Source organism: Nilaparvata lugens, chromosome 7 (genome assembly GCF_014356525.2).
Source record: "Nilaparvata lugens isolate BPH chromosome 7, ASM1435652v1, whole genome shotgun sequence".
Taxonomy (NCBI): domain Eukaryota; kingdom Metazoa; phylum Arthropoda; class Insecta; order Hemiptera; family Delphacidae; genus Nilaparvata; species Nilaparvata lugens.
The window spans coordinates 15,078,330-15,097,090 of NC_052510.1; the positions used below are offsets into that span (position 1 = coordinate 15,078,330).

At 32.5% G+C, this 18,761-nt stretch overlaps 1 protein-coding gene across 3 annotated transcripts in view; it reads right to left on the reverse strand.

The window, feature by feature from the left end:
- Positions 1-2,682: 2,682 nt before the first annotated feature.
- LOC111052100 (protein vav) overlaps positions 2,683-18,761 on the reverse strand; it is a 37,038-nt gene continuing 20,959 nt past the window's right edge. For all 3 annotated transcript variants that reach the window (XM_039432144.1, XM_039432143.1, XM_039432145.1), the window contains 12 exons: positions 18,331-18,450; positions 17,849-17,965; positions 17,021-17,136; positions 16,243-16,291; positions 14,403-14,605; positions 12,467-12,584; positions 10,547-10,720; positions 9,428-9,510; positions 8,661-8,792; positions 7,412-7,561; positions 5,216-5,384; positions 2,683-4,242 (listed from right to left, as the gene is read on the reverse strand). In XM_039432144.1, coding sequence (XP_039288078.1) covers positions 4,183-4,242; positions 5,216-5,384; positions 7,412-7,561; positions 8,661-8,792; positions 9,428-9,510; positions 10,547-10,720; positions 12,467-12,584; positions 14,403-14,605; positions 16,243-16,291; positions 17,021-17,136; positions 17,849-17,965; positions 18,331-18,450 — 1,491 coding nt within the window. In that variant the 3' untranslated portion in view covers positions 2,683-4,182. The remainder of the gene's footprint in view (positions 4,243-5,215; positions 5,385-7,411; positions 7,562-8,660; positions 8,793-9,427; positions 9,511-10,546; positions 10,721-12,466; positions 12,585-14,402; positions 14,606-16,242; positions 16,292-17,020; positions 17,137-17,848; positions 17,966-18,330; positions 18,451-18,761) is intronic.

An 18,761-nucleotide genomic window follows, 5' to 3' on the forward strand; every position in this document is an offset into this window, starting at 1 on the left:
AAATATAATCATATTATTTGGAGTATCGTTGATTATTGTTAATGCATTCAATAAAATTTTATAAGAAACTAGTTTTCTTACGGATTTAAAGAATTAGATTACGATTCGCATCAAGGCGACGGGATAGAGAACAATATTTTCAAGCCGTGATTGAATTCGTCGCGGTCACCGTCATGCGAATCACATTGGTGTGCGAAACGCTTGTAGTGTAATGAGACAACAATTAGAACAGTATGACTTTGAAAATTATTGTTATAGTACTTGATTTTTGTAATATCTGTACATTTATTATTGTAAAGATCGGCGGGTATATTTTTTATTGGAGAGAAACATTGATTAAGGCAGTTTTATTATTGCTGTCTCAGGAAATTACGCATCTTATAAAATCCTTACGAATATTGACAAATTAGTAAAAATTGGATCAATTTTGAATCACTTAGATGAATTGGTGGAGGTGAATTATTGATAAAAGAGTTCTGATTCCTAGCCGGTAGTTAATGATCAATAATCAAACTAAAATATTAATAACCAAATTTTCCAGTATATACAAGAATCAACATAAAAACACAGACAACTTTACAATTATAAAATACATTTATTCATCTGATATCTTAACAACAATATTTGACACATCAATAATATTCATTAACGTTCACGTTTCGTTTACAAATAAATAATCTATAAATATAATCGTTCATGCGATCCACTATAACATTAATATTTTATTGAAGGTACATTAAAAAATAAACTATCATTTCTTTATAAGATACGATGCAACGAGAAATACATGTATATAGTAAAAGTGCATGATTCTAGTGTAACAGTTTCTGATGAAATATATAGTATTAGAATTATTATTCTCCAATGAGAATAGCACCAAGATTGGAACTTATCAAATCAGTGATAATGGCAATGAATAATTCATAATCTATGAGATAAAATGAAATTGTACTAAAAGCAGAGAAAGACAAAGAGAGTAGAAGAATGAGTGAGAGCTTCAAAGCTTGTGCGTAGAAAATTGAAAATGTTCAACTTCCCTTCTCTAATCCTCTTACTCGATTGTGAGACATTTTTCATCTTCCTTCAACAATTTCAAGACATATTTTTACCTAGAAAGAACTAAATATTATGAAACTTTTCAACATTTTGAAAAATAAAATCAATAATTTGTAATTATTTAGTTTTGGAGTGTTAGATAAACGACTTTAGAATATATATTCATGAATAATTTTTCATAAATTTTATTTTCATTAATATTAAATGGTAACAGTACTAAAAATCTATTAATCATGCCTAACACATTAAAGCCCACAGAGACACTTAGAAGAGACTTATAGCTAATATTATAAGTAGCAGTATTGTTTTAATGAACAGTAAATTTCTATCAAATACATACATTTCAAGCCTTAAACAACAAATATAATGCAGCCGAAAATGTGAAAGATCTAAAAAATCTAAACAATAAATCCAGATTGAAGCTATTTTATAGCAAATAAGCTAACAGAAGAATATATTACATTTTTACTGAGATTGCTGTTCGATCAACTCCTGAGAAAGGTAGTTTATAAAATATAAGTAAAAGTTCACAACACTACAAAACTGTGAGAAATAGCATTTCTATGAAACGTGAAACTTTCGATAAATATAGATTACTAGTAATTGAAGCAATAATTAACATAATCATCTTAAATTCAAAATTAAAATACACTACACTCAAATCTTATTGAATCATGCATGCTTACTTTGTGCTCAAAACATACTTATTAAATTAGCTAGGTACCGTAAGTATTTAATAATTTAGATTTGTGGATTTATAGAAATTGTTACTCACCTAAGGCTAAACAATCAATATGATTGACCATGGACTTATTTAAACCTCATTATTAGTTTTATATTAGATGAATAATAGCAATAACTCAAGTGTGAAATTAATAAGGGGGTTCCAAGACTTAAAGATCGTGAAAGATCTGTAATGAAAAGGTTATTGCAATTTTCATTACAAGGGACAAATAATTATTATGTAGCAATTGATTATTATCAAGCATGAAAAATTCATTTGTCATAGTAAAAGTGTAAACAATATAGAAATTATTCGGCAAAAGCCTAGTTGTTCTATTCTCTATTATTTATAAATGAATAATTATACCTTTAAATGCTACGTTTGAGCAAGTTATGAAAAAAGGTGTTCTCTTCAAATTTGATCAGTACACAAAATTTAGTCATCAGAAATTCAAGAGATTTTCTCAGTTATATTAGACGTAATTAGTTGATGGGAAATGAAGATGTTTAATAACAACCTTGATAGAAAAATATATCTTAGTTTCAATACATGCAGATAACTCTTTGAATATACATCTTTATTAAATTATATTCGCGAAGAAATAGTAGATACACTCATAGACACTGCTAATAGAATTGATGATTCATATATTCAACATCGATAATCTAACACAACAATGAATATTATAAAACATATTTATGGTAAGAGAGTATTGCTCAAAGTTTAAATCATAGGTACGAATACTAATATTTACAACATTCAGTCATTTTTACAGTGTTTAAAACAGTTTACATCGAAAAATTGAACATCAAATAAAAATGATAATCTAGACACTGAGTAAGCGTACTATCTACATTCTAATCTAAGTTATCCGATTATTACACTACAAGAGTTTAGTCATGTACTTCATTTCCAATAAAATTTATCTATATTAAGTCAATTATAGATTCTTTAAACCCTATCATACAGCAACTTCAAGTAGCTAAATCTTGTGATCTATTGTCCTTTTCTAAAATTCACCAATCCTATTTTAATGTCATACTTTTGAGCATGTCTAGAGCGTTTTTAGTCATAAATGGAAGGAATTTATTGTTTTCAATCATTTCAATATCGTCAGGTACACTTCCATTGTTAATATAATAAAGTAAAACTGAACTAGCGAAAACACGAAATCACCAACATATAAATGGTGGTTTGTCATGGTTAAAGCTTTCTAGGCCAGTTCTAATCAAGGAGCCTATCATGTTTTTTATTGATCATTGAATAGTGGTTGAACTATTTTTAGTATTAAGAGAGAGTTCAACTAAAACGGACTAAATCCTCCCCAAAACAAAATATCTCATGGAAGATTATTCTAATAGAGATATCGGTCATATTTTGAGGAAATATATTAGTTATCAAGATAAAAAAATAATGAGATTAGATGCAAAGCGAATATTTATATTTTGGAAATTTAATAGGAGTTAAAAAATTAAACAACATTATTAAAAAAAACTCTTACAAGGCTAGCCATTATTTATTGTTTATTGATAATAAAATATTTTTGGTATGATATTATATTCTTATTATATAATTTGGCAGTTTAATATTGTCTATCTTAACAAAACTAGCATTATTTATATGGCAGTAAATAATTGACATAATATTTATGTTCAAACAACTGCAATAGGAGCTTCAATAATTATATTCTAGTTATGTTTTCCAATAAATTAGTTGTATACTATTGTATAATTATAAGAGATAGTACACTATTATACTCAGATAGTATACTAGTTAGTAACTATAATAGGGAGAGTGAATTAAATTATCATTCAAAATAAATTCTCAATAAGTTATATGTGCGATCAAAACTGTACGGTAAACTCTTATTAGAATTCAGTCTTCAAAAATGAATAAAATATAATACCCAACGATGATAAATCATCAACCACTATTCAATGATCAATCATGATGAGATGATCAAATTGAAACTTTTGGTGTTCAAAATTGAGCGTTCACCTACTTGAATCAGAAGCATTTTAATCTGTTCAATAACATCAAAAATATATAATTTTCAAATTGCTTTTCCTACTTTGTATATATTATATATTTTTTTCAAAAAGTATCAAAGAAAAAAATCTCAAACTGTAAACTAAATGAAATCTGGGAGTGTATTCAACTCGGGAAATCTCTGTTAGAATCTTCAAATTTTCGGTAAAAATACGTATTAAATTTACATATATCACAGACTATGGCAAATAAACCTGGTAAGCAATTGAGAATGTTAATTTTACAATATACTAGCTAAACAATATTTGTAACTCAAGATGAAATATCGTACTCCTTATTACATACACAATGCCGCCGCCTTCTACTTTACTAAAATACGTATTAAAATGCAATTTTTCCCCAGTATTGAACATTTACTCCAAATTGAATGTATCCGAAATCTCACGTACGTAAACTTTCGGGAAAAATCCAACCTGAAACAATTAACTCGAATTATAATAATACTAAGTTTAAATGAACATAGATTAATAAAAAATCGAAACCATGAAAAAAACATACAATGGTGAATAACAATGAAAACCAAAGCTTAATATATGTTCAATAGTCAATATTTTTTATTAAACATTATTCAACAGTAAATGTGTTATATAACAGACTATTACAATATACGAGTATTATGTAACTACTTTTTTAAAATTATTTTATTCCGGTACGTACATCACACTTTCTCACAAAATTTGAATTATCCTTTAGTAGATTTCGGATATAAAAGCGTCACAAAATTATGGTGGCCTGTATGTGTATTATTTTATCTATCATAATGTAATATTATCATCAATGTGTTGTATATTATCATAGAGAAAAGATACTATAAGAAGATATCTCATACTATGAGGCGTTTATGTTCTAAATTTCACTGTTAACCCAAGCCAATAGTCCTATAGTAAGGTACACGTTATAATGACAATGGAGAAAGATAGGAAAACAACATTGCCGATCTTCTGTATTGTCAATGCCTTCTTTGGTGGGTAACTGATACCCGTTTATTGATGTAATATTAACTGTTCATTCTCGATTAAAATAATCAATTATATTTTTCCTTTCCTTTTTCCTTCGTCCTGGTACCCCAGAAGAAGGGAGTTTATTACAGAAAATATAACAAACAGAAATGAAAAATACACTTATAAAAAGAAATCTTACAAACAAAAAAAGAATAATAATAAACAAAGCAAGAATGACAAATGATAAGAAAATTCCTTTTTAGTCGAAAATTTCAAAAATTATAAAAAAGACGAAATATAAATTCTCCAAAACCTTTTAAAGAAGGATTGACTGGAGGAGTCATGTTTTACTTATAATAGTAAAGTTTTATTGATAATAATAATATTGTTGCAATACATAGTTGTTGTTACAAATATATAATGATTGAAATAGATGATTACTCACCCGATCATGTATTTTGCCCTTCCACCAGCCTTTATGGTCTCCCTCTTTGCTGAGCACAATGACCTGACAGCCCTGCTTCAAGGGCAGCTGGTTGCCCTCCGAAGGGTTGAAGTCAAACTCAGCGATGGCCACAATGCGTCGGAACGGCCACTGCAGTCGCACGTTCAACCTGACCAATCAATCAACTCGTCAATCAAAATCTCATTTTTTTCTGAGTTTTTTAAATACTGTAGTTTATTTGTTTGATCTTGCGGCACATTGGGCTGGCGCAAGGAACAGAAATGTTGAAGACCGTTTCCATTACCACAGATTACTTATCTCTTCTTCTAACTATCTTTTATATAAAGATAGAAAGATTCTGTTCACGGACCTGTCTCAACGGTATGCAAGTAGTTGAGATTTGACTATTTTAATATAATATTTAAAAGAAAAATACGAAAGCCATCTCCAGTTTTGGATACTAAGCCTTAGGCTGGCCACTACGATAGGACATGCATGATAAACATGCACTCATACACACATGTTCATCATGCACGGTTTGTCATCAGCGAGAGGTTATCAACATAAAATAAACTACCATAATCGATCATAGGTCATTTGGACAAAATGAGATTTTAACTTGAAAATGACCTATGTTCGAAACTAGTCGTTAATTAAGAGCGTTAAAAGCGACTTTATCGCTCGAGTCAAAACAGTTACCACATAACGCGTAGCGGAGCGTGGTAATTTTGACGAGAGCGATAAAGAAGCATTCCGCTCGAATCACATACAAAAGTTTTTCTACAACTGCAGTATTGAATTCCAATACAATAAACAGTTTTTTTTTAATAATTTATCCAATTATTTTGATAAATCAATGTAATAATAATAAAATGATTCAATTTAATTATTCTATCTAATCATAATAATCTATTTTATAATGATATATTATTAGAATAGGATAAAACAATTAGTATATGCAAAAAAAAATTGGTAGGAACGTGAATTGAACGTGAGTCCCTCAGCGTGAGTGTCAACGCTCAGGCCGTCTTAGCCACAATGGCTGGTGAAAAAGAAGGAACATGAACTTATTGGAATTGCATTTTTCTAAATGTAGCCTACTGCACATGTGCTGCAGTTAGCAAGCGTAAAGTAAACAGCTGGCGATCGTAAAGTGAATTATCGCTCGCTCCTCACAAAACAGCTGTTTTATGATGAGTTTTTGGCTTGTAAACGTAAAGAAGAACTTTACAAGCGGTTCAAGCGGTTGTAGAAAAAATATTTTAAAGTTTTTAATAAAGGGTACTACAAGTTGTTATATTGTTTTTATTAATTTGAATAAAGAAGCCCATATAAGTGAAGTGATTTTAATAAACAACCAATAACAATAAATAAACCACAAGTAAACTACAAATCATAATGATAGAAAAATGATTAAACCTAAAATATAACAGCGAAGAAAAAATGAACGATAAAAAAATCAGAGATACTACTAAAACCTAACCTCAAAAACTTTTGCACGAAGCCTTTCTTTGTGATGAAGCAACAATGTATGTCGACACGTGTATCTTGCATGTTCTACCGTTAGTGGCCAGCCTGAGGCCTAATTCACACACATATGATAGTTACAATATAGATATGGAAAATTGAAGGTGCAATTCAGCAAATACAAGTTGAATTTAGAAAACTCCAGGAGCGGAATATTGGAATTAAATTCATACAAAATATTAACCTTCCGGCAGTCGCGCTGTTGTAAAAAGTACGACAGTGTCAGTTTTTTTGCTGCACAAAACTATTGAATGGGGTGGTGTCAGTGAATGAATCACCTATGCATTCCAAAAATTTCTCCCCATCACTCCACTGAGTTGCAGTATCAACCGAGCAATGGTTCAGTCTTTAGGTGCCATTTAGTCCCGAGAGTCCATAAGTAGAGCATATGATAGACAGTGCATAATGATAGGGAAAGAACTGCCAACGAACCAATAACACAGAATTGTTGGCTTTGCTTGGTGTACCTTATTGGGCTACGAAAAGGTAATCATGCAAATGTTCATATGCGTAAAATAATCCAATGAGATGGAAATATTAATTACACAAGTAACTAATATGTTTTGACAGTAAATAGAGTACTTAAAACATGAAAAATAGCTCGTGTGATTGAGTAGGGCGCGACTTCCGGAAGGTTAAAGGAAATATAGCAGGTAGCAAGTGAATTACCCGATGAAGTTCTCGCCAAGGCTGGTGTGTTCATAGCAGGAGACTAGATCGACAAGGCTGTGGAAAAAGCGAGACTCGGACAAGTAGAATTGGGGCACTCCATCCATCTCTTTCTCGTACACCTTCATGTGTTTCACCTTGTCGTCAGTTCTGAACAAGACATATCACACATTCAAGAAAAAACATACATCTTTTCTACCTGTAATTATTGGAATATGTTTGCAGAAGTAATTTCAACAACTTACACCAGATATACAGTATTAGACCACTAAATTGTATGAAAATATTATAAAACATCTCTCATCATTTAAATTTCAATCATCTATTAGTTGGAGAAAATTATCAAATCAATACGAAATATCAAAACCATGATTATCATTATTTTCAAGCATTTCTGACGACAATATTCTCGATCGAAATTGAAACAGAAAAATGAAAATGATAGAAAGGTTTCAGTAAATCTAGAACATCAATTATTACTGATGCTCCTAATTATATAGCGTAAAAGATATGCATTGAATATTATACAGCAAAATGAACACTTACTATCTTAGAAAGTAGAATAAATTTAGTCCGAGAGATATCACTTTTTATTCAGCTCTTTTGAAGACAGAGAGGCCCGATGCTCTTTCCTCCACTAATCACTCGCACTACCTAACAGCATTCTCCTTACCCTGTCCATGCTACAAGCTGTGTAGGGGAAATCGGTACCCCTACCCCCTCTTCATGTTAGTTATATCTCTCGGACTTTATAATATGATTCACTTCAAACGATCAGCATTCCTTTTAAATAACATCAATGATTCCTATTCAATCAATGCTGTCATTTTCTAGTCAATCTGACAACAGTTTTTCTCAAATAACTCAATATTATTCGTTAAAAATGGTAAATTGAGTGGAATATTTCTAATTAATTTATCAATTTAAGCCATCTAAATTCAAAATTTATAGTTTTAATGTTTATTTTGGACCAAAATTTTATAAAGATTGTACACGTGAAATTCTAACCTTATCTTTGGACTTTAGGACTCTTATCGATAGGACTTTGTCACCTATAAATTTCGAAGAAAAATAGCACAAGGACTACCTTATTATTTTATCTTTCAATGTTATTACATTAGTGTCATTTGCATTGTAAATAAATAAAATAAAATAAAATAGAGATATCATTTGAATGCTGATGTTCTGTGAATGAGGTAATATTTTCCAATTAAACATAATGTGAATAATAATTGATAAGTTAACGTACTTGAGACTGAGGGCATAAACAGTTTCATTAGGATGAGTTGGACCCTGAGGCCTGATTCTCAACAGATACGTTCCATCCATCTGTCTCTCCAATACATTTGTGGCTCTCTCACGACCCATCTCACCAGCAAACCTGCAAATTAAAGTTCAATTTGAAAAATTACAATAATTTAATGTTTCAATTCAAAATAAACTTTCATTCATTATAATACTTGATCATTTACATTTAGAATAAGAAATCTTCTTGCCAATCATCATATATCTGTGATAATCTACTAAAATCTGGTAGTGATTAGTTAGTACTAAATCCAATCTTTCAAGATTAAATAAACTAAGTTTTCTTCCTACTCCTATCACAAGCATTATTGCATCACTCCACCAACTGACAGTTATAAGCTTCAAAATAGCTTTTTGATTTGGAACCAACTAATAATAGTATCGAGTGACCTGGCATGCTCAGGTCTGGGGTCAGAGTTTTCAGGTCGAGAACCTGATCAATTTCAGGGTCTTTGGCATGACCTAACGACTGTTTTTTTGGAACCAACTGTAAGACCATTATCTATCATCATCATCATTATATTACCCACTTGGCTTGGGTTCACGTAGGCCTCATCCTCAGAAAATTCTACATCTCGACATCATTGAATAGTTTCAACTGATCATTCCGATGGTCGCCATCAATCCAGTAGTATTTTCAAATACAAATAATTAGATATTGCAATTTGCAACAAAAAATAAATAAATTAACACAATCATGAGAGTTCTTACCAAAGATACTCTCCAAGGACCTCATGATCAGGCCACGTTCGACTACTCCAATCAGCTGGTGACTGCGGTACTGGATGAGAATGCTGAAACAATTCAAATTCAGTATATTGTCTTTCACCAAAATCTATTTCGAATACAACACTGCAACTGCAATTACTAACTAGTTCATATTATATTGATTTTCCAAATTATCATCACAAAACCATTGCATTAAACAGAAACTCAGTAACAGATTTTCATAGCTACTATCAACCATCAAATTGGAACATTGGATAAGAAAGACGACCACTCAACTCCAAGTTAGGCCAAAATGACACTGTAATATCATTTAATGCGTCTTCCAAGCTCTAAAAACTAGGAACAAATTATTTATTTTGAAAGGAATACTAATATTCTTCATAAATGTTGTTGGCTACAATACATTGATTTATAATTACTATACTAACAATTCGGTGGTTTGGAAACCACCTAGAACTGTAGGTCCATTTCATCTCTCATTATCAGTAGGTCCATTATCATTCGCCGCATTACCCACGCACAAGCTTAGAGCTCATGTGGGCATCACCCTCAGCAAAAAAAATCCAAACTTTTTTGCGTGAATGTTATATTTTTGCTCTACTTCTGCGAAATTAAACGAAATGATGTTTAAGCCGGTGTTATTAGAATATTATTGATTGTTCAGTACACTCCCTTGAAATGAACCTTCAATTAGTGACATTTTACAGCCGACAACGCTCAACACACTATCCCTGGAGTTATATTTAAAATCTTGAAAACTAACTAATCCAACTTGACTCGGAATAGAAATAATACAAAAAACTAACCCCAATCGTAATCTGAAAGTAGAAAAAATACAACAAACAATTCCACACTTATAATCTAGAGGTAGAAAATACAAAAACAAATTGCACTAATAATCTTGAAGTATCATTGAATAGCAAAATGGATGGACACGTTAAGCCGTCGGTCCCGGCTGCCTAAAAAGCTGTCGTTAGGTCATGTCAGAGGCCCTGAAATTGATCAGCTGCAACCTGAAAACTCTGACACCAGACCTGAGCCAGCCAGGTCACACGATATTATTATTATTATTGAATAGCAACAAATATCCAGTGATATTACCTGTATGATATTCTGCACGCTGTTGTCGGAGTCCGAGTGATGAATCATGCGCTGTGTGGTGGGCACGAGGGGGGGACGCGGGGGTAGTTCGGGGGGCTGCTTCACCCCACAGCGACCCGACAGAGGAATGCAGTGCTTGTGCATTGGGACGTAGCACTTCTCACATCGATAACCCTGAAAAAGGAAATCATCAATCAAAATGAAGAAGACGACTAACTACCTTGAATATTAAATATTTGAATAATATAATTTGTTGGAAATTGAATAAGATAGTATTCATATTGGAAAAGAATCGTTTAGAAATTACAAAGAGAGTGTTTGAGACTTGAAATCAGCGATGTATTAATAAATAAATAAATATTTTATTGGCCATAAATATTACAATAATACATGGACCATTGTCAGATAACATAAAACAATGGAAGGTTCACAACAAAACTTAAATCTATTAGTAAAAAATATACTAAATGTTAGGATGTAGGCTACAGCGTTGTAACACCTAACTCCAGTCAACCTCAAAATATTCGCCTATAGTGTACAAGCACTTAGCAAGTGATAATTCGTTTAAAACCAGCTTAAATTTATTGAGTGGCAGCTGCTTTAGATGGTCGGGAGTATGATTGTATAACTTGACTGACATATAATATACATTGTTTTGTGATTTTGTGTGTGAGTATTGTTGAACTCTCAGCTTATGACTGTTCTTGTATTAAATTGTATTAAATTATGGTGAAAGGTACTGTTTCTTTTATATCTATTTGAATTACTATGCACATAACATAATACATATAGGACATATAATGATGGTACATTTAATATCCGAAGGTTGACAAAAAGCGGCTTACAGTGTGTTTTAGATGGCATATTGGAAATTATTCTTACTGCCTTTTTTTGGAGGATAAATATTGATTTGGCTTTCACACTGTTCCCCCAAAGAGTTATACCATACATTAAAATACTTTGGATGTGTGCAAATTTAGTAGAACAGATGAATTAACAGTTGCACTGAGTCTTCGTAACATGTACATGCCCTTGGCCAATCTGCCAGATATATAATCTAGGTGATCATTCCATGACAAACATTGGTCTAAGTGAAGACCCAAAAATTTAAGGGAAGGCTCATTTGAATTTCTATTGAAACTGAAATGGATGTTTTATTTTTATTGAGAGATAGATTGTTTGCGGCACACCAATCATTAATAACTGTGTCATCTGTAACATCTTTCAAGTTCTAAATCTAGATCAGGCTTGGAGGCGCAGTTAATTTTCAATCCCAAGTCATCTGCAAACAAATAGCCATCATTGTTCATGCTATCAATATTAATTGGAAGATCAATAATATAAATGTTGAAGAGTATGGGCCCCAGAATTGAGCCTTGAGGCACGCCACATTCAACTAATCTACCACTGGACAAGACACCATCCTTACAGACAAACTGGTTTCTGTCTCTCAAATGAGACAATATGAGTTGTACAACATTCTGGGAAAAGCCATAGAAAATATAAAATAAACGCCAACATGTGAAATAAATAATCAGATAGAGAGAACAATTATAATTATGAAGAGTGATAAAAATGGTAGAGAGAGATTGGTGAAAACATGTGATATGATCAAGCGGGAAGAACTGTTATAATGAAAACAGAGATGTAGTCAAAATTAATTTTCTTATAAATCGTCTCTCTTCTGTTTAGGGCTACTTATAATATAAATAGAAATACAAATCTCAGTACCCTTTTTGAATTATCTTATTATAAATGTATAATACTAATGAATAAAAATAATATTACTAAATCTCACCAAACACTGTGTCAGAACTATTAAAATTATGTATAAAAAATGCATGGTAGAGAGGTTTCAACTCAGAAAATGTATGAGAAAAATCTAGATTTGTAAGAATGGTAGAATTTGCAGCAAATTACCTGAAAAACTCGACCTTTGAGGAATTTGCTGCAATGCTGACAGGTGATGGGCTTTTCGAAGGTGAACATCACAAACTTGTGATCTGTATTCTTGTTTCCGGCCGGATCAATGTTATCTCTGCAAATTTAATAATTGTTATTGTTACAAAAATTTTATTAATCTCTGATGATCGATATAGTATCGTACCCAAACCATACTACTTTCAAATATTGTGAATAAATGTACAAACTTTAAATACTGTAGTAGCAAAATTGGAACTGTTTCAAGTTATCTGGTTTCGCATAAATTTACTGCAATATTTCGGAAATAATCAACCTTCGTCCCTTAAAAAAATTATAGCCTAGTTCTCCAATATCTTCATGTTACTCTAAATGCGTTACCACTTCCACTTCTCGGGTATTAGTTGAACCAGCCCGGGTAGGTAAATTCCGTTGCCTAAGTGGTTTCTGTTGCTTTCAGAAAGTCCACTGGATACAGTATCATATATACTAGTAGTTCTGTGAACAGTAGACCTCGCTCAGTTAAAAACCACATCCTCCTTTAATACTCTCCATCACAGTGAATTATGTCCTGTCCTGACGTGTCGGCGAGATATCGATGTGTAAACAACTAATGGCTGATTGGGTTGTTGTATCGACAATAATTTGTTTTAAAAAACTATGCTACTATCATCAAAAGCTTACCGAGTTGAAAGCAGAGAAAAGTCGGAAGAAAATAATATGCTACTTCGAGTTATCGATTGCATGCCTCAATGTTTGTAATTAATAGTCCACACGACAGCTGATTCTTTACAAAGTTACATTGAGATATCAATATTGCATGCGTCATTGCATGCAATTAATAATCCACTCGAAAGCTGATTATGACGAATAATTCTATAGTCTGATTTTTACGGTAATATTGGCGTTCGAAGGAGACTCCTTTTCCTTATAACTATCAATTTCACAATGTGATTGTTCAGTGTAAAGACGTTGGTGGAATGGTTCCCTGCCTAGTGGTGGCATCTGTGGTTGATGGTAACACACCATTTTATTAATATTTATAGTGCGAACTATCAAACACAGATGTCACTGCTAGGTGGAGAATCATTCTACCAGCGTTTTTACACAGGAGCGTCACGTTGTGAAAATTTAATGAAAGCTTGATGCCGTGAGACTTCATCAACTAAACGGCTCAACTCCCACTTGTCTCAGTATCTAAAAAAATTATCAAAATAGGCACTCGATGAACTGAGATCTTGACAAACTGAGAAAACTTAACTTCAAGGAATTTTGATAGAAGACTTTCGCTGTGATGTACAATATTATAATGACGACATCTGTGAACACACATGTTTATCATGCATGACCTGTGGTTGGTGACCAGCCTTATACTGATTCTAAAGGGCCCTACACACCTCAGCTAGGGCGAAATCCGTGAGTGTTTAGGCTCTTCCGGCCAGGGGCGTGTAGATGCCAAAAATCTAAATCGCCTAAAAATCGAGATGGCAAAATTTTGATTTCAGATTCGGATTCAGCGCTCTCGAATTAATAAATAAAATGGTTCACGAGGACTCTAAAATAGACGAAAAAAAACTCCGTGAGCACTTTAATGTTATTGATGGAGAATTCTATTTCTATGAAGAATTTTGTATTGTAGAACCTATAGCAAAACAGCTATAACTCCCTTGTTTTCGGGTATTTTCGAAAATGGGACTCACTCTTAGAAGAATTTGATGTCGCTGAATCCAAATCTGAAATCAAAATTCCTCTATCTCCATTATTGGACGATTTATTTCCCGGCAGGCGGGACTCGCGTTGCTTACAACTAGTGTGTAGTGATTTTGCACCGAGCCGTTCAAGGACACAGGCTAAATCCGCAGGCCGCCACAGGCCAAATCCGTAGGTGTGCAGGGCCCTTAATTGTTGAGCTAGAAATAATGGTAGTGTGACTTACAGCGCATCCTGTATGGCTTTGATCCAGGCCCGCTTCAACTCTTCGGTTCGGGCGTACATGGTGTAGGCGGTGCGTTCTGACTTGCGCACTAGAAACCAGTGGTGGTTCCAGCTCGAGTGGCGGTGTAGAGACCGCTTGCCGACCGGGTCGTCCACCTTGTAATCCTTCAGCATCAGCGACTCCTTGTAGCTGTATTGGTCACCCTGCAAACGACCACAATCTCATTTACACAACACATACTAAATTAATATATAAAAAGATACTAAAAATAAAATGATTGGATGTGGGAACGCGACTAGGTGTCACCCCGACAACTTGACACCCCGTCAACCTGTCCCCTTTTAAAACAGGTTTTGAGGGGACAGGTTAACGTGAGCCGTCCCCGTCAACTTGTCTCCTTTCTAAGGAGGTGATAACTTGTCGAGGGGACACTCTGACGCGAGGGTGCTTGATGTCAGGTTGTCGTTTACGGTCTTGACAAGTTGGCACCTTTGTTTCAGTAGGTAACAAGTTGTCAGGGTGACAATTTGAAGGCAATGATATATTTTTACGAGGGTACATGTTGTCGTCTACGGTCACGACAACCTATCACCTTGACTCCACACAATAGAAATCACCATTCCGACTGGCTCTTCATTGGCAAATGAAGAGCTTCAGCAAAGGAGCTCAGTAGAGAAAATAAAATGTGTATTGAGTGAGAATATACTAAATATTTAGACTATATCACGTAGTATGTATGTTACTCTATTCAAAATTATTCAACTTCAAGTATAATTTTACGAGGATATAATATAATATTTTTACGAGGATACAGGTTGTCGCCTATGACCAAAATGACCAGGTGTCAGGGTGATACCTAGACGGCGATCTTTGGTTGTTTATTTCTTAGTTTATTACAACGTTATATAATTATGTTATTTATAAAACAATATCATTCAAACACAATGTTATCCATATGCGACGTGACACATCCCGACGAAATTATATTGCGTAGTACTTGAACACAGAAACATCGAAACAATGACTTTAACAACCGAATGTTTATAAATAACACGATGAAAAGCCAAATTCTACTCGATAGCGTTATCTTGAATGGAAACTGAGATTGAGCAATATAATTTAAACACAGAACTATTGCTTGTTTTTGTTCATGAAGAGTACAAACTCCTTATAGACGGAGTAAGCTAATGAAGGGTGTTTTCGGTTGTTAGAGACATTTAATGAAATTATATTGTTGGTCTTTGAACATTTACTTAGCTACTCCGTCTAATGCACGGACTATAAGGAAATGAAATGAAAAAGATTTTATTCATCCAAAAACCAGCACAATAATAGGAAAATCTGTTTCTTATAATCGAAACATAGAAATGTAAGGAGTTTCGGCTCTTCATCAACAATAATTATGGTAATAAATATTTGACAAACTTTTATTAAAGATTTGATCCCTATTTGACGTGTTACTTTTTTTCTGATTGCGGATGATGCCAACATGGGCATGGGTGGGTGCGTGGGTGCGTGGGTTATGTAAAGTGCGTAGGTCGTGATTTGCCGAGATGATCAAACGTCCATGCCTACCGGCAGAATTCAAACCAACGACCAGGTAGCGCTAGCAGACTGAATGTGTAACGCCTTGTCTTGTCTCGACTAACCTGGTCGATTTTACTCAATAGTTAGATTTGGACACTTATTTCTCATGTTATACAGTATGTTAATTTAGTCTCACATCAACACAGATTCAAATTCTTATTCAAAGTTGTCTAACTTCATTGATGGAAAAAACAAAACCTAGGTATGAACATTAATTATACACAGTATTTTTATAAAAATCAAGTCAACTTACCCTCAATGCCTTGCACATAAGCATCACCTGGTCGAAAATGAAGACGTACCTGTAAATTCAAGCAACAACTTTTTTATTCAAGAACAATAATTGAGATTTACTGAAAACAGAGATTTTCATATTAACCCCATTATCTCTCTCAATTTGAACAGGTTCACTCAAATTATCAAGGAAATTACTATGCAAAAATTATAACTTTTGAAAAAGGAATAAGAAGTCAAAAAAACATTAGCCTATAGCAAAATCATGCTTCATTGATCATTCAAAAATAATAAACTAAAACGAATCAACGAGGAAACATTCAATAGACCGGCAAAATAAATAATGTTAAAACGATGGAATATAACGAAATCATATTCATAGAAATTCGATGAGTATTCTCAATAAAAAGAAAAAGTACATTAAATAAAAAATAGATTAGCAAGAATATTATGATTATTTCATATCAAGCGAGATAATGAAAGTTTGAAAAAAATTAGAGTAGCCTATTTGTATCTTTATAAAACGCTCTTAGAAAGGAAAAGGGGAAAACGTCATACAGTAATACTAATACAGGATTCGTTACTCTTACCGTGAAATCTCCTACTTTAACGTAAAGAAATTCAGGGATGCTCCTTCTAATTGCAATTAATATAAATTATAATAAAATAAAGGAATATATAATATTTTTAAATATTACAGTAATAATAAAATTACAAACAAATCATAATAGAATATAGGAATATACAGTATTTTAAAATATTACAGTAATAATAAAATTACAAACAAATTAATGTACCTCAATTTGACTTTTTGATCGTTATGAGCTTTGATTCGCAGCTCACCATCCTTCAAAAGACGGCCATAGTCTTTCAGTTCGGTATTTTCAGGCATGTCCCAATCTGATATGCTGTCCTGTTTGAAGGAAACAAATCAAAAATTGAATCATCTTCGAAATCAATAGAAATGTGAGAAAATGATGGTAAAGGGCAGTGTTACACGAGCAATGCGAAATTAGGTCTACTGTAAAAGTAAGAGTTTGTTTGATTTGGTTATCTTGTTGAAATATTGTGGACAAAACTATAATACAATGAAATATTTTATACAAAACGATACAAAGAAAGATAGGCCTACAATTTATTGGGTATTAGAGAGCACCAAGTGAACGTATGAATACTAAAGAGTGTGATAAGATAAGATAAGATAAGATATTTATTGATAATTTTTACAAGGTTGTTGCCTATTGTAACATTTACAAAAATAGACAATATAAAATTAAATGAAACTTTATTAATAAATACATAGTATCATAGATACAGAGTATGGTACATAAGTGTGTTGGGTAATACAATTAAAATTAAACCTTTCAATGAAGCAAAGCGAAATATTAAATCATAGCTAACCTCCTGTACTAGGTAAAATCATAGATAAATTAGATGTACTGATGTAATATCTGCTTAGATGTAATAATATGGATAGATAGGTTTTACGTCGATGTTATAGATGTTACATAGATTTAATATATCCATATCTGTAGTATATAAGTGGCAAAATACTTATAATTTATAAATTCAATATTTTGCTCATACGCACAAAAACATTTAAGAATGATAATTGTCTAATTTACCTGAATATCCCTCATAATTTGTAAAGTATCGCTGTCTCTTTTCACTTCATTGATGTACTGGGCAACATCAACCATGGCTTCTTTAGCTCTTTCTAATCCTCTGTAGTCTTCATGATTCTGAAAACATAGAGAACGATCAATTTAACATATTTGTAATGATTTCCAGGAGAAAATCGATCAAATCGATTTGTTAAACTTGATATGAATATTGAATAAATAACATTTTTTAGCTACTCGAGAAAAAATGTGTAATATTTACTTTTTAAATATTTTCTAATATGTAAATTCATAGAACCAATAACAACATTGTAATTTATCCATTTTCCATCAACTCTTCAGCACAGTACAGTGAATTTTTATAATGAAAATTTTAATAGCCTAAATGAGAACAACCTTGAGAAAATATTATGGAATTTAAATTTGAAAACAAAAATGAATAATGATATTAAAATAAGAATGATATTGAAAAGCATGCTACTTACATGCTGTGTTTCACTGATGAGCTTGTCCAGAAGTAGGTGGTATTTGAGTATCCTTTGCATTGGCACTGACAGAATATCTCTCAGCTTGAACTTCCCATTGTTGGCTTCCTGCTGGCATTTCTGCGAAAGGAAAAACAAAATAATTAATTTAATCTATTCCAACATTTTAGGATATCAAATACTTAACAACTGGATCTAGGCCATAGACATTCCTTTCAAATCCACAATAATGATAATCCACATGATTGAATAGACAAAGATAACAAAGTTAATAATATCATAGCCACCTCTAATACAGTGTAATACTATATATTCATATAGAACTCACGATTTCAGAATTGTGACAATAAGCTTAATCGTTAGTCAATCTATATAGAACCATAGGCACTCATTCAACAAAGTATCCTATTCTGTGTTTGAACTCCTTTTAA